At 30.9% G+C, this 17,982-nt stretch overlaps 1 protein-coding gene and 1 long non-coding RNA gene across 3 annotated transcripts; one reads left to right on the top strand and one right to left on the bottom strand.

Annotated features, from left to right (window-relative positions):
* Positions 1–235: 235 nt before the first annotated feature.
* On the top strand, positions 236–11,620 carry LOC143045182 (uncharacterized). Its single transcript, XM_076217524.1, has 10 exons — positions 236–304; positions 3,853–3,885; positions 6,778–6,822; positions 7,181–7,263; positions 7,943–8,014; positions 8,438–8,558; positions 8,949–9,040; positions 9,421–9,489; positions 10,010–10,154; positions 11,510–11,620. The coding sequence occupies exons 2-10, from the start codon at positions 3,858–3,860 to the stop codon at positions 11,542–11,544; spliced, it is 690 nt and encodes a 229-aa protein (XP_076073639.1). The 5' UTR covers positions 236–304; positions 3,853–3,857; the 3' UTR covers positions 11,545–11,620.
* Positions 4,080–17,767, bottom strand: LOC143045183 (uncharacterized). 2 transcript variants are annotated; one of them, XR_012968901.1, is made up of 6 exons: positions 17,639–17,767; positions 11,840–11,925; positions 8,233–8,308; positions 6,832–6,876; positions 5,081–5,178; positions 4,080–4,524 (listed from the first exon to the last, which is right to left on the bottom strand). It is a non-coding gene; the product is annotated as an uncharacterized LOC143045183 (long non-coding RNA). The 2 variants fall into 2 exon arrangements; XR_012968902.1 differs by lacking the exon at positions 5,081–5,178.
* Between the last annotated feature and the right edge of the window lie 215 nt (positions 17,768–17,982).

Genomic DNA, 17,982 nt, shown 5'->3' on the forward strand with positions numbered 1-17,982 from the left:
CAGAGAAACGAACGCCTTACTTCAAAAGCGTCTTACTGATTGTCGGGAGAAGTCAAAGGAGAGTATACTTCCATACACCAATCAACCCTTACTGTTTACTAACATATTTCACAGGTCAATTGATGTATGTACTTAATAACCTTATGCACTTCAACCTCAGCCTTACATAGTTTGATTGTTTATTTTTCATATTGCTGACGCATTTAACAATCATCGATAAGCAATAGTACATAGAAAAGCAGTAGCAGTGCTCACTTCAATTTATTCATTCATATCAAGATCAAAAGATTGATTCAGCTGGGAAGTACGTATTCATTTCTTTTTGTAGATATATTACACACTTCAGTGTTCTGTTGTTTGGTAATTTTCTCCTTATAGTTGGTGTGGTTCCCTCGGTTTTAGTTTGTAACTCAGATTTGTTTTCTCTCAATTGATTTATGACTGTTGAACACCGGTATAATATTTTTGCCACTATAAACTAGTTTTATTGTTCGTATCAAACTTTATGTCGCAACTTATTCTAATTTTAAAAATCTTATAACCTTTTGGTAACTTTATATGACGTTTTTCTGAAAAAAATTACCGAAGATTTGCTTCATTTGTCACACAAGACACAATCAAGAAGACACATTTACCTCATCATAAGTAGGTAGGATAGACAAGATCATGATAGTCAAAAGAAAAATTAACAAACATTGCGAAATTAGCACCTAAAAAAACCCCCACAAATTTCAGTGGTCCTGAAGGGTATGCGTAGATATCCGGGTAGAGGCAATGCTATACGTTCTACCCTTAAATACCATACTCGTGTTACCGTTTTTGCTATCAGGATATTCTTAAATCAGAGCAACAGAATACAAGTAAATGTTTATCTGGTAATTGAAAGTACCGTTGGAAAATGCATGTCAGCGGATACGAAGCTGATCCGTTTGGATATAGAAATATAAAGCTACCGAAATAAAACGCGAATATCAAATGGGGTGTCTGTACAAATGAATAACCTCGTTCTATCATTATTTGTAATAATTAACTAGCCTTTTACATGTGATTTCTTGTGTTATATTTCTTACTTTTATGTTTAAAGGGAAAAGCTGTATTCTCTGAGTGTTTTTGATGCATTCAGTTAAAACAAAACAGAAGATAACGAGAGTTTTACAAATGTTTCCAAGTAATAACCTCTCTTACTTTTTTTCTTTTTGTCTTTTCGTTGCACATGCCGATGTGTACTGAGTAAAGTTTATGTATTTTGTCAGAACATCTTTCTAAATGACTATAGCACCAGTTGCATTTATAATTTGTAAAGGAATACTTGGAATCTTAATACATAAATCTCTTTGGAAATTGTCTCCCACTGCTTTTAGACTCTATGCTTAAAACAATATTATATATGTAGGACTCAAATCTATGGAGGGTTACAAATCTATGGCAGATTCCTAATCTATGCCAAAAGTGACGTTACAAACTTACAACAAATCAAAACTATGGTAGATTTTTGTTTCTCCAAATCTATGGCAGATCTTTTTTCAGAACGTCACAATTGAAAAACGCCCCACTACATCGTCTCCGTCGCTTACGATTGCGGAACCCATAGATTTGAACACCATTCCAGATGAATTCTAATGTGTTTCTCTCGACACCAATTTGCGAGTGGTTTAAAGGAAAATATTTACGATTGGAAAGTTTAAAAATTGAAATATCAAATAACCAGATACCAATTTCATTTAAATTACAATAAATAAAAAAAGCATTAACAATGAAGTAACATTATGTGAAAGTTCAAACTGCTCAGTTTACGCTATCTTTTTTTGATTTTAAATAGTTATCAAAGGTACCAGGATTATAATTTAGTACGCCAGACCTGCGTTTCGTCTACATAAGACTCATCAGTGACGCTCATATCAAAATATTTATAAAGCCAAACAAGTACAAAGTGGAAGAGCATTGATGATCCAAATTTCCAAAAAGTTGTGCAAATACGGCTAAGGTAACCTATGCCTGGGATAAGAAAATCCTAAGTTTTTCGAAAAATTTAAAGTTTTGTAAACAGGAAATTTATAAAATGACCACATTATTGATATTCATGTCAACATCGAAATGTTGACTACTGGGCTGGTAATACCCTCGGGGACGAAACGTCCACCTCCAGGTTTGCTAAGATACCCACTTGTTGGTTTAATGAATGGGTTAATGTACTATGCATAGATTAAAATGTTTATTTTTACGGGCGCATCATTTCAATATTTAAGTTTGTATTAAGTTATATGAATTCATTATATGAAAACGAAATGTTTTTGTTGATCATTATGAAATGTTTATTCACAAATGTTTGTAGACATGCTCCTGTTGTCGTATATTTCCACTTGTTAAAGATAAGTCATTGGTCATATATGTTCTGCATTGTTTTTTTTTCCTATTTGCACAAACCTTTCCATATATTACGAAACAACAAAAATCCGCAAAGATTAGGAAATTACAAAACTTGCCACTGATTAGGATTGTTAAAAATCTGCCAAAGATTAGGCTTTTAAAAAATCTGCCATAGATTTATGATGGCATGACGTCACATTTGCCATAGATTAGGAATCTGCCATATATTTTGAACCCACCATAGATTTGAGTCCTACATATATGACTCGACTTTTTGTCATATTGTGCAGTTTGCCACCCTGAGAGTGATTTTTAAAGGACAATTTTTGTAGGAGATATCCATTTGGGCGATTGTTTGGACTGGTGAACAAAACTACACAATATAAATGTAAACCATATTCGTGTTGAAATTTAAACTGAAACACAGAAACATCTACATGTAACTTTTGATAAACGTATATTGGAACGTGTTTCTGTGTCAAGTTTCCTCCTTTTATAACAAATTTGGACGGATACATGACGCAACTGGAGTAAGATAAGGCTAATATAAGACAAAGTCTGATAAGAAGTTCACAATTCACCATTCAACCTTAAGGTTAGTAATACATATAACTTTACGCATTTGTTTTCTGTTATATGTAACGATTCAAGGGTTTGCTAATTTGTTAATAACTGGATTTGGTAAAAGATGAAATGTATCGTTATTCGTTCTTTTCATTTCTAGCTGAAATGTTCTTCCTCTTAATGTTCTTTATATTACCATACGTTTGTTTAGATAAATAAAATAAACTCGATCTAAATCTGTACCAGGATTAAAACAAAAGACTCTTCTATCCAAAATAAAAAAGGCCAAGTGAGACTATAGCATTTCGAAATGTTTTGTTAAATGTAGCTCAGGTATTCTTTTTCCTAGGGTAAACCAGTGTTAGGTTTAGTAAATTCAAAGTGTTTTAACGATTAATTTATATGTATGACTATCCGAAACACCTTTATCAATGGTATCGACTAAAAATGAATAAAAATCACCATCGAAACTAGGATCAGCTTAGAAATTTACAATAAAGTGTCCACAAATTAATTTCATCTTTTTTTAAAACTTTTTTTTAACTTGATTAGCATGAGTAAATTTTTTATTTCATGTAAGAATAAAGAACATTTTCAGTGGGGCCAAGTGCTGCATTGAAGACCCATTGGTGGCCTTCGGCGATTATCTGCTCTTTGGTCGGATTTTTGTCTCATTTTCTTTCTCTGTTTTACAATATCCAATTTATTTATTTGTTTCCCTGTATTTCAATTAGTTGCATACTAACAATTTAAGTGTTTTAAAACAAGAAGTGTTTAACCTTTTATTTCTTTTTACTAAAGTGTATATATGACTACACTTATTATTGTGTATTGAATCTGAGAGCAACTTGAAATGCAAGAATGACAATATATTTGATACAAATTCAAAAATGAGTTATGCAGAACTTCTTTTTTTTACAGTAAACATGGCCGGACGACACGCATTAGTTACTGGTAAGTTTTACACGTCATCACCATTTTCAATAAAATAAAATGCCATATGTAATTTATGATGATGCTCGTGCTAATGATGAAAGTAAACGTAATTAGAAGATTAATTTTTGAATGCTGTAGATGTTGAATTGAATATCTCAAATGACTAGGTATACTGTTACTTCTTAGTGGTATCAGAAGCTGAATAGTCAGTGTTAGGGTTCTGACATGATTTATTATTAATGTACTGATCTTAAATATCCCGTTGATACTTTCGGTTATCACGAAACAAATGTTTAAGTGTCACAGGCGTTCTTGGATCTAAGCTCTGTGTTCAAGCTCACACGATTCATAAAGTGCTATTTTTATAATCCCTTTCAAGAGTTCACATTTGTTTTTGTTTTGACTATATCATCTCTGGGATACGTTTTATAAGGTGCGCTTTTTATGAAAGAAAGAATAGAGCATATACTCCAATTCCCAGAATTACAGAAAGGATGTGTCCAGCAACACTGCGTGAAGATATGTTTTTAAATATATCGGTTGACATTTTAGGATACTCTTAATCTTAGGATTGATCACTAATTGTCCGGAAATTACTATCGAAACAAATCCAACAACTATGACCAGGGTGTTCTTTTCACTGTAATGGATTGTAGCCTATATGTAAATAGAAAAAAATAAATCAAATTGAAATTAAACAATAATATACAAATGAATAAAATAACAATACATATCATATATCTGAAATAAAAAAAATACTATCCATTGCAATGTTATAAACAACATAACATAATGACTAAGCTGAACGTTTTATATCAGATAAAGGGTAAAACATTAACAATTAAGTATTTCATTGCCAGTAAAACAAATGTCATAAATCGTCGTTGTTAATATGATGGAATCTTAAGCGACTGTCATAAATCTTAGATCTATTGCTACTTTAGAAGAAATTTATCCAATTTCTTCATAAATGTCTTTACTAAGTCAGGAATATAACAGTTGCTTTCACTTTGTTTATTGTATTTTAGCATTTGGCTTTGCAATTTGATTAGGGACTTTTCGTTTTAAATTTCCCCTGAGTTTAATTTTTTTGTTATTTTACTTGATGCATACAAGTATTTATTTTATTAATTGATTATTATATGTTAAAATAGTACCACCTAAAGGTAATCATATATGACTTATTCTTTGATGTTATCAATTTAAAACTTACTTTTTTCACCGTTTATATACTAATATACCAAACCAAGGATATATTTCCTTATACTTGAGTCAATCTAATCTGTACTGATTTCTGATAGACGCTAGAACCTAAAACAACATGTATATATTGTACACCAAAGGATAGGCATGCATTTTGAAATATATAGAAGTATGATATCAGTTATGACAAATCAAACTTTTCGGATTCTTTTTCAGATTACAATTGCTTGTTTTGACACTAAATCTGAAAATATCTCCATTCGCCAAAAAATGCCATTTTCTGACACCCTGTTGTTCAATATTTTTTTAAACAGGAAAACGTAAAATAACTCGATTTTCGTCATAACCAACACAGAAACAGTCGACAATACACGTCTCTCTTTGTCGCAAATTTTCAAACCTCCATTTTTTCAGTCTAAAAGTTGCCATATGACAACTAAATAAAGCAAATTCAAAACAATCACTTAAAGCCAACAACAATTTACAATAGGTTTTATTTGATTAACTTGTTTAAAAATTAAATAAGTTCTCAATGAGTTCCGCCTATAACCCCGTGCGGGAGAAGATCAATGTATTACCCTCATCAATTCATCATTTCGTTCATACAACAGTCTTTGCATTATCATGATTACTGTATCAACCGAATCATCTGATAAAAGAATCAAAACATTTTTTTTTTGTATCTAAAAGTTTAAAGGTTAAACAATCATTTAAGATTGTTGAATGTGACATTAAACTAAAACAGAGTAGAATTTGTTATCACTGCAGAAATCCATTATGATTAATATTATCATTATTGCAAAAAATATCATTTGGTTTTTGAGATAAGTTATCGTATTTCGATACTTGTTCTTTTCGTTTTTTCAGTTTTCATTTATTGTCTAAAAGAAAGTAACTACGAAATAACTGAATTTTGGATCATTGTTGTTGCTTTTAGATTTAATCCAATAAATTATCGCAGAATTTATTGAAAACTTATTGAATCATAATTTACTTTTGTAACTATCAATTCATACAATGATTTCAATTATTATATGTATGTTAGTTTTAAAGGACATATGATACAATTACAAAAAAGGGGGTGAGGGTGTGATGACGTTACAAACGTACAATGTTATTCTTACGATGTCAAACTGGGACATATCGGGAAAAGATAAATTTTCGAAGATATTTATCATTTAGATTGATTTTACTTGAAAACGAGTCCATGGATCCGACCCCTTTTTTGAAAAAAAATACATTTGGAATTATTGTGTATGAAACTTATTTAGGCCAATTTTTTTGAATAGATCACAGATGATTTTGTTTTAAATGAGATAATACACAGCCAAAAATGTCATTCTCTGTCTAAAATTATGAAAATGTGAAAAAATAATAATTTGCAAAGAAGTATTTTCAAAAATTGCACATTGACAAAGAGATGATATCATAGATGCTTTTTCAAACATACACATTGTCCTAAAGTATAGAAAATTCCAAGCAACCGTAATTTTCAGTGAATGTCTAAAATTTCGACCAAATTTATCTCTAAATGTATCTCATTGAGGTATTTATTTATATTACATAGCTAAAGTTACTAGTTTTCAATATCTCACCAAAAACTAACCTTGGAATCAAAAATGTAGCTGATGCGCATAAATGTGCTTTAACGCTATTCATAATGACATTCTTACGCATAAACATAACATCCAACATTCTACATTACAGGGTTAGTAGCCATTATTGGTTTATTCTATCTTACAAGTGTTAATGGTGAGTTACCTTTAATGTTATTCTAACTGTAGTGCATCTTACAGATTCATATTTCTGAAAGAAAAAAATAATGTGATATATATATATATATATATATTAATATAATGTTTTGTTCTAGCCACTGTGATGGCTACTGTTATGATAAAGACGTATTACATAACTTGGACACTTGAAGCTTTGTCTAATTACTTCAGAAACGACAAAACAAACAATACACATATGCAGCTAAACATAAGAAGTATCATATTATAAAAGTCGTATTATCTGAGCATCACTGATGAGGCTTATGTAGACGAAACGTGTATTACATTATAAGCCTGGTACCTAAAATAACGATCATTATATGTTTATTATTCAGGATTATCCTGTTTGTTTTGCGATAGAGCTGTTAATATCACCGACTGTCTAACACAAAAAGCTGCATGTAAAGACGTGGACGAGGTAATTGATTGGTCTTGGTAATTTCAGACAATACAAAAACATATACTTCATTTGTACCATCTTAACATTAACATCAAGATTTTTAGAAAAAAAGCATTTAGAGAAACACTGTTGAAAAAGAATTAAAATCATACAATACAATTAAACTTTATATTGAAATGTGTATGATTCTTCGGTTTTATTGAATGTTTTTTATGGTTCAATTATAGTATAATGTTTTAATGATTATTTGCATTCCTTTTTGTTTTATTCCACAATATCACTAGTCTGCTTAGATATACTTTTATATTTTTTGTACATGTAAAGCCAAAGACAATGAACAATTTATAGCGGTGCATTCATATTTTTTTACTTACGCAATATGACATATTAGTTTGCATACGATTTTTTAAATCCTCTTAGTTTTATCACTTAACACAATATACGCATTTCTGTACCGATCAAAAATCAGTTATCTAATCTATGACAAGTTTTTTTTTGTTTTATTTTACGATTGAAATAATTTTGAACACGAGAATGACTATACTGCTGCTATTTTCATACATCCTTCAATAATGAGTGAAACATAATTATTTGAGTTATTAAAATATTGAAGACCAGGCTCGCTACATTCTATATACATAATTTAATTACGTCTTATAAGTAACAGCACGAAGTAATACTAAATGCAATTTTTCAGCAATGTTTCCTTGACAAGACTATTCTTCCTGATCTTACATCTGTATTTTCAGCTGGATGCAGATCTAAACAGGTAGGTGCTATCCTATTGATAGTCAAACAGTTCAGCACTCGAAATCTATGACAATAATTATAATCTTTATGACGGCTATCGTAGAATAAAGACTTCAAACGCTTCACTCGTAATATAGGTGGCTCACTGCTTTCAAATAGGATTATGCATCTATTATTGAAATGATAAAGAAATACACTAAGCTCTGGTATATCTTGCATTGTAAATGAAATACTTGCCTTATATTTCCTGTATCAAACGCAATCAGTTGTCATATTTTTATTCCAAGTTGGTAACTCCTGAACATATATCAATCTGGAAAATATATATAAAGCAAACACTGCAATTTAATCTATGAGGAGACAATTGTCATTTGGCCATTGCAAAACAAATGTCTAATTGAACTTTTTTGCAATTTGATTGATTTTTTCTTATTTGTAATAGGTGTGCGCTTTGATTGCCAGTGCAGTTGGAAAGAGAGATTCAGTAGCTTGTGCTCAGTGCTGTGATGATCCAGTAAACAACACAACACTAATCCCATGCAACGGTTACCTTTGCAACCAGAGTAAATATATTTTTAAAAATACCAGCAAACAAAAAAATAATTATTTGTACATATCATGTATACTAGTAGTTGAATTTAGTTAGACTAGATTAGGAACACAGACTTGTGAAAAAGTTTTATGAAATCGAAATGTGCATTGATTGTCGACGAGGCAACTAATCATTAGAGACGAATGTACGCTAAAGATAGCAACTAATCCTCGATTTGAAACTAGCTGGACCTCCCTATCGTTTTACATGTATGAAAATAATTTTTGAAAGAAAAAAATCTTAATTTTAGTTCGTAGTTTATGACCTTTCAATAATGGTCGATTAAAATTTTTCAACGGTACACTCTAAAACAACAACATTTATATTTTAAACATCATGCATTGTTATGCAATATTTATAGATCCCCAACCAGCAGGATCAACCTGTGGAGTGTGTGACAAAGTCAGTGATCCAAAAGATTGCTCTGTTGACCAACAGTGCCAACCAACTGAGGTAGGCTATATTTATGTATTTCATCAAATACGTACATAAACAAAATGTGCTTTAATTTGTTCAAAGAAACGTTTGAATCATTCCTACTTATTTTTTTCAAAGGAGTTCTATTGATTCCTCTTAATTCCCCTTAAGAATTACAAAATAACAAATTTAAAATAAAAATTTAGTCAGTTCAATATTTCAAATTTTTAAACATAAACTACAATTAAGACATAGAATTAATACAAAAAAGGCCGTACAGTATACAGTTATATTTCGAAAGGATTATAAAAATAGTTGGAAAAATAGTGGTAAAAATAGTTTTATCATATGCACATTATTTTCAATTTTATGTTTATATTTTTGAAATTAATTTCCTGATAAATGTATTTTTGTAGGTTTGCAAGGTCAATACTATCTTTTCTGGTGGTGTCTTAAAGTATGAACTTGGATGTGAGAAAAAAACCGTAAGTGTTTGTTTATTAAGTTTGACAACAACAATGAACAAGCTGGAATTTGATTTTTAAAACGTTGAGAAATGTATCACACCGTATCATTAACAGTTATCTAGCAAATTACTCAAGAAAAAAGGTAAACTCCTCACAAAATAAGAAGATTTAAAGTTTACGAAAGTGTCGTCTCTTATTATTGTCTTATTTCAGTAAAAACATGTCAGGCAAAAAATCATATATGTATGTTTTTCTGTTTTTCAAATATCATACCTAGAATATATATGTTTGAGATAAGAAATCCAAAATATTGTTTCTGATTTTAAAAGTAAGATACTGAATTCGAAATTCAATATTCGAATGCCACCAGCAACCAATTGAAAGCAGACAAAACGTACTTTAGCCATTAGTACCGCTATTTTTATGAAATATTCGATAAAAATTACTTGTCTCAAATTATATATATTCATTGTAGTGCTGGCATGCATATACATAATGATTTCATTATTTAATTTATATTTTATTTATAATTTTTCAGGAATGTGATTTACTTTTGAAAGAATATAAAGCTACCCATAATACAGCTGCAGGTAGAAGAGCCGATCACGGAGATCTTGTTCTATGCTCTGCCTGTTGTGATACTTTAAGTTGCAACAAAGATCAATGCTCTGAAGTTATCAAAAGTAAGTTACTAGTCAATAAAAGGAAAAACAACTTTGCACTATATAAAGCAAAAACAAAAGGGCTGACCAAAATATAATAACCACAGGAGAAGCAGTAAAGGGAAAAGTTTGGTAAGACCCAAAATCTAGAGCAAGGTTTAAAGTTATCATACACAATATAATAAAGTGAAATAACTAAAATACCAAACTCCAGGGAAATTTTTTAACGGGAAGTCTCTTAACAAAATTGCAAAATTAATGGCTCAAACACATCAAACGAATGGAACACAATTATACTTGTATAACTATATAAAAAACAGAAACCAGAAACATTTATGAACCACACCAACAAACAGCAACCACTGAAAATCAGGTTCCTGACTTAGGATAGGTGCAGACAATTGCAGTGGGTTTTAATGTTTAATAGGTACCACCCTTAGTTCGTTTCTATGTATATTACATTGTCGTTTGGTTTTTGTTACACTTCACTGTCCTGTTGTTTCGTGTTTTCCTTCGGTTTTAGTTTGTAACCCGGACTTGTTTTGTCTCAATCGATTTATGACTTTTGAACAACGGTATACAACTGCTGCCTTTATTTGAAGCCTTTATTTCTTTGGTATCCTTAAAAAAATATGAAAAGATGTGCGTGCTGTTTTTGTCAGATAGTGTATTCCTCTTTTTACGATATCAAGCTATAACAGACCGGATCAACAAACGCATACAAGGTCAATAGTTGTTTTGAAAATTTCATATTATTATATCGCGTCAACTTGGCAAATGCAGATAAACCAATGTTTATTGAGGGGGTATAAAATATTCTATAATTGACCTTCTAATTTTTGTGAAGCCAAACATGATTGGTAACTGTAGGTGAAAATAGTCGAATGATGAAATGAAAAATTGTAAAATGAAAAAAAATCATAGATTGTAAGGCGTCCTGTAAAAAATGGCAACGGTAGATTCCCTTCGCTCGACGATAACATTGTTCTGAATGATAATTTTCGAAAGCCAAAATTAGAAAACATTGTTTGAAAAATTGAATTAAAAAATGTCTTATTAAAATAGCCACTACTAGTACCTCCTTTTCCTTCAACTAGTTCAACTTTACCATGTATATTATACTAAATTATATTATATTTCGAATACAATTCGAAAAAAAATATAAATATCACGTTAAATAGTTAATTACAGAAGCACTAACTAATTGGAAAAAAATGTTTCTAAAGATTTGATATACATAGTCTATTGGTTGCACATGTATGCTATGATTCCAATAGTTTCAACTCGTGTTTATGAAAAAAAATATTTCATATTAAGTTGAAATCTTTTTTGAAAGTTATTTATCTTAATCGCATTTCATGTGTTTTCTTTTATAGCTCAGACATGCCATAACTCAACCATTTGTGGATAAGAAACACAAGAAAGGATTGCTTACCCAACTATGTACTCCACTTTAACATTGTATAATAAAAGTATTTAGAACTTCATTCTTACATCTTATAGAAATATCTTAATCATTTGGAACCACAGTTTTCAAAATAAAAAGGGTGAACTATGGAAGCAATGAAATAACACAAAATGGCCGTACACCACTATGATCAAAAGAAGATACACATTTAAGGTAAACTATAATGATTAACAAAATTTTAGACTGAGGAATGTCAATTGAATACCCTGCAAATAATCCCCTAAATAATAGATCTTACGTGATTAAAGATGCTGTAAAATCTAGGACGTGCTTCTTGCTATGTGGTGCCACCTTCTCCGTCACCGATGACAAGCATAGCCATTACTGAAAATATAGAACTTTGAATTAAAAAAGTGGAATGAGTCCTTAATCATCTGTGTACAAAATATAGAACAACTGTCAATTAAGTCATAATAATAACAAAGAACCAACTACCCCGCCACATTATTTATGTATGTGCCTGTCCCAAGTCAGGAGCCTGTAATTCAGTGGTTGTCTTTTGTTTATGTGTTACATATTTGTTTTTCGTTCATTTTTTTTACATAAATAAGGCCGTTAGTTTTCTCGTTTGAATTGTTTTACATTGTCTTATCGGGGCCTATTATAGCCGACTATGCGGTATGGGCTTTGCTCATTGTTGAAGGCCGTACGGTGACGTATAGTTGTTAATGTCTGTGTCGTTTTGGTCTTTTGTGGATAGTTGTCTCATTGGCAATCATACCACATCTTCTTTTTTTTATACATGTACTAACTCTGACTCTTGTGCGTTTCTGCACGTATGTTGTCATTTTAGCGATATTTTGTTTTAACATTGTCATAAGGCGGGAGGTTTGGCTAGCTATTAAACCAGGTTCAACCCACCATTAAAATTTCAAGTACAAAGTCAGAAATCTGGCAGTTGTTATCAGATATTTCGGTTCTAAGAATGTTGGCATTTGTTTTTGTTGCACTTCAGTGTTCCTGTTGTTCGTTGGTTCGTTTCCTCTTATAGTTGATGTTCGTCCCTCGGTTTTAGTTTGTAACCCAGATTTGTTTTTTCTCAATCGATTTATGAGTTTTGAACACCGGTATACTACTATTGCCTTTTTTTCTTAATAAGAAGTTTAAATTTCTACTGTATGTCATTAAACTTAACATGTTCTTTGGTCGAATTTCTGGTTGCATATTTTGAAGAAAATAAATCAGAATGTGCAAATGTATTAACAGAATTTGAAGAAATACATTAGGAACATACATTCATCATTACCACACATTCTTTATAACACTGATTGAAAGATTTGTTTACATATCTGAAATATCATAATATCCTTTAACAAGAAAACAACTTTTAATATAAGGTCGTCTTTCTAAATTTATTTATTTGTGTGCTATTAAATTAGCCGACCAACAAAAGTTATTTGTATGTTATAAATTCATATTTTAAGCTTCTCTCTGGATATTAAATGCAAATACAGATATATCAATTGCAAACAAACAGCAAACAAATAACGTTTCTATCTAGATTTCGTCAAATGCGCGTAGACATTTTTGTCATAAATATTACCCATTCTCCGAGAGGTTTGGCCAGATTTCTATTTTCTTCTTAAATCGATATGATATTACATGTAAACAGAGTTTGAGATGAATATGTAATAAGAAATGCGATAATTTGGTTGGTCGATAACGCTATGTGCTAGGAAATAGCGCCATTGTAATTGGGTATTCGTGATGTCAATAGGGACTATTTTAAAATGTTATGACTAGCGCTTTTTTCCTCGACAAAAGAGTTGTTATTTATTCAAGAATAATCGAAATACTCACATGATTTCCGTGAAGATTTCAGTGTAGGACCATGCAGGTCTTAGTGTGGTCTTACAATTGTAATTTTATAATATCTTATTAAAATCTGTGATTATGAAATTTAGATACCTTAATCGGTGCATAGGCACAGCAAATAATTTGAGATCCTGCTTTGTGCAGGTTATATATTATTAGGGTGCCCAGTATCGAAAAAGACGTCTAGTTAACGAGTTTAAGTTAACGGATAACACACGGCTATATTTATATGCAAACTATTGGAAAATCATTATATTTTCCAATCATGAATGTCGTCGTAAGTTACCGTGGTCACGTTTTTTAAAAAAAACCTCCTCATACAGGTTATCGACAACACGAAAAATAAAATTATTGCTTTCTGTGTTATTTGTTCAAATGATACTTAGCTTAAAAATTAAATTTATCATATAACGAAAGCTGAAAAAAATTATATAATTTATGTATAAGTATTTCATAATTTTAGTAAGACTATTTTTTTAGCTAAAATTTACCACATTTTGAATGAAAGAAAATTTATTGCGTGTTACTTTCACGGGATTTTTTACTCTGATTACATTAATAAGACATGGTTCATTTGTGTGCTAAATATCTGTCGTGTAATGTTAATCGGTGAGAAGAAAATAGCAATTTGAAACACAAATTTAGTGATAATTCTGCAATGATTCAAACACGCCTTTTCCCATGCCGTTAATCGTTTTGTAACTTACACTATCAGGTCATTAACTAGGACAATTGTCACTGACTTTATTTCTCTTTTTTGCTTGTTGCATGGTCGATTTGTATGTTTTGAATACTCTAGTTAGTTTGACGATCGTTGTTTTGTTTTAGGAAATATTTTTGTTGTTGGTTTTTATTACTATAATTGTTTTTTTGAATTGGTAGTTTTGTTATAATTGTAATATACAAATCAAATCCTTCGGTCACGTTTCAGACCCGGAATGTGGCACACATTCCCAGTCCTGTTAAACTATTCCCATCAAGCCCTAAACAAAGTAGGAATAAAATACAACGGGATAAGTGTGTTATGTCAGGGTTCTTTTACTGAATGGCTTATGAAGTTCAGAACATGCGAGGAATTAGAACAAACAAAAGCTTTATAGAGGCTTTGGGAGCACGGAAAGATCATGTATATTTCAGTATATTGCATGATGCTCCAATCCTAGACAATCTTCGTACTGATGATTATAAAATATTGTACCACCATGTTTGCTATAAATCTTACACTAGCAGCCACAACTGCAGTTATTTGAAAGCTGAATCAAGTTCTTGTTCGTCTGTTTTCCAGGTCATATATAGAAGGTCGTTAAATTCCTGACTGGAAAAAGTTTCTTTGAGTAAGTGAGAACTAGCAGGCCTTAATCAGATTTCTTGGCGAATCGATTGTTCAGCATCATGGTAGATCAACAGTTACTATGATACATGAGGAAGTCATTTATCTAGCTAGCACTTCCAAAAATCTGCTAAAAAGGATTTTTCAGGTTTTAAAAATTATTTTGTACGCCCAATGAAGTAGATACCCGCATGATTTTACATGCTATTCATGTAGACAAAGAGTTCGGTGTTAAAGGCATCAAGGGTAGGATAATAATAAAGTCACAAGATATAGATGTTCTGATCTTATGGATTTATTACTTCGCCTCCATGCAGCATACGCATGAGGTATGGTTTCAAACAGGCACTTTAACTTGCACACAAAATTTCGCCACTATATACCTGTCCACAAAATATGTAAAAGTTTGTACAACGAAGATGAATGATCGACGTCTTAAGAAAATCGATTTACAAAATTAAGGTACTTTGAGAGTAACAGTTGGCATTTTCTTTTGAATGATTGATTGATTTGTAATTGCTTTACGTCCAGTGGAAACTATTTCATAATCCAGATGGGAACAAATAAACATAATAACAAAAGTTAAGTTGTGAATTATAGTTTGCTGTCTGTGGTGCTCCAAGTCAAATATTTTATAATCTTAATGTGTTGGTTTTCATGTTTTTTCTTTCGTGTTTATTTTGTTTTTTGTCTTTGTTTTCCTTTATTTTTTTGTCACACATGACAAAATTGATAGTCACATCAATATCATAGATCGGACAGACAAAACCATGATGATAAAAGAATAACGTACATACAAACATCTCCCAAAAATATGTAAAGATTGAGAAATAAGCATCCACAAAAACTCCATATGAACTATAATGGTATTGAAGGTTACGCATAGATATCCCAGTAGCGACCATATTATATATTCCTAATAGTCCAGTTATTCTATGGTTATTTATCAAACTAATTGCAACAGAAATGTTTTTTGCGGAATTCGTGAGAAATATAACGTACAAAAAAAAAATCAAGAAAAATCGAAATAAGAGAAAGTCGTCAATTTTGGCCAAACAAAAAATCTAAATTTAACGTCAAATATTATGGAAAGATATGGCGCCCGTAGATTAAAAATGGCGATATGGAACACCATTCGTAATGCTCAATATATAAAAGTTTTATACGTATTTTACATTCTTAAGAGTAAAAGCTATCACGCAAGGTATTTTGGATGTTTTTGAAAGGCGTATATACACGGGAAACGTCAAAAAGCAGTACACGGCAGAAATGAGTTTATTTCGTTTTGCCGAGGTCTCCAAAAACCAAAAACCAGTTGTAAAACAGCTCTGCATTTTATATTTGGACTACATTATATACATTAAATACATTACATAGCCCCGTAAAAAGCATACATATCTCTTATTACATATTATACTCCTCTTGCTATCTTGTTTTTATTTTTTTATATTTTTGATTCGAGCGTCACTAATGAGATTTTCGAAGACTGGTGTAAAAAGTAATATTTCAAAAATACTGAACTCCGAAGAAAGTTCAAAAAGGAAAGTCCCTTATCAAATGACAAAATCAAAAGCTCAAACACATAAAAAAACTTTAAAAACTTTGTGATATTATATATAAAATTTGAATCATAAATAAATGTTTCAAAGTCATACAAGTATGAACCGAAACAGAAAAATGTGTTAGTAGTTGGAGATTAATAAAACTAAGTTGAGACATGTGTTCAAAATGAATAAAGATGACAAATTATTGAGGTAAAATTGGAGAGGGTTACATATTGAAAAGCGGAACTTTTTTGTTGGTTTGTTCACTGTACAATTTGAAACTTAGTACAAATGTATTATATCCATCTTCCGCTGAACATATCAGTGAGGACAGAAAAGCAATTAATCTATACTAAATAAACCTTTCTTTTATAATTTGTCGAACGTCGATTCAAAAGTATATCAAACGGAACAAAACCTGAATGAGATATGGGTTAAACGCAATAAAACAGAAATCAAACGACAAACGACAAAAAATCACTAAAGCACATCTACGGTGACGCATATAGTGTTCAAAGATAGGCTGATGTCTAAAAAATATGGCAAGCTCTAATCGTTTATGTCATGAATATTGTTTTTAAAGCTTGCTCAAAGCCTATGTTGTAGTATATTCTTCTTTAATCAAATTAATTAAAGGAAACAACTTTTGATTTGATCGTCACAAATTTAATATCAAAATTTTTAACAAATTTAACAAAGAATTGCCATTTATCACAATTGCCCAAATGCTGTAACAATTAAGAAGTTAACCTGAATATCCAAAACAGTCTTCAGATTCATGACCCCTTCTGTAGCCACGTGAATTGCAAAATTTCCAAACTGCAATAGTATTAAAACAGCAAAGATGATGAATAAAAGAGATGGGTGATTTTGTATATATACCAAGGGGAAACTTCGTGTTTCATTGCATTTAGTAGATAAAGTGGATTTTGTGGCAATTAAAACCAAGATTTTTGTAGAAAATTGCACAGACTTTAAAAATGAGATTTTTTTTATTCATAGATTATTCACTTTTTTTTCAATTATACGCTAGCATTTATTGTTTACAAAAAGTCCTAAACAAACTTTTGAATTTAAAAAAAAACTCGTGCTTAGTCAAAATAGTCGAGCGCACCTATAAGTTTTACTTGAATTGTTTATTTGTTTTAACTCATATCTAAATTTATAAACTTGTTTAAAAGAAAATCATTGCTAGCACAACAGACAAAAGTTCATTATTTATCAAGCACGGATGGGCCACATATGAAAACAATAGGAAAGGCTGAAGATTTGTTTTTCTGTAAAATTTCCATATGTTTAGCATTGAATCAACAAAAGGGTCATAATCATTATTTAAAAAGTTACCAACCTTTAACTTGTTTAATGAATATGTTCCCATTTCTTTACCCTGCAAGAAAAATTTCACCGGATCCATAGATCAAATATCGTTCGAATATTTCAGGTTTAGGAAAGTTGATAGCATCAAGTGTTGAAACAGTTATCGACCAATCAAATCGGTACATATTGTCTAATCTGTACGGTCGTGATGACCCATTCACCCGAACTCCTACTTTGCTCGTGTCAAGCAGGTCTATCCAATCAGTGCAGAATAAATGGCATATACCGACTTGCTTGGTCAATAATTATATTTTACCTGATCAGGATGTCCTGATATGAGCGTGTTGGAATACAAGGAAATTATACTGAGGTGTT

The sequence above is a fragment of the Mytilus galloprovincialis genome, chromosome 9 (assembly GCF_965363235.1).
Source record: "Mytilus galloprovincialis chromosome 9, xbMytGall1.hap1.1, whole genome shotgun sequence".
NCBI lineage: Eukaryota > Metazoa > Mollusca > Bivalvia > Mytilida > Mytilidae > Mytilus > Mytilus galloprovincialis.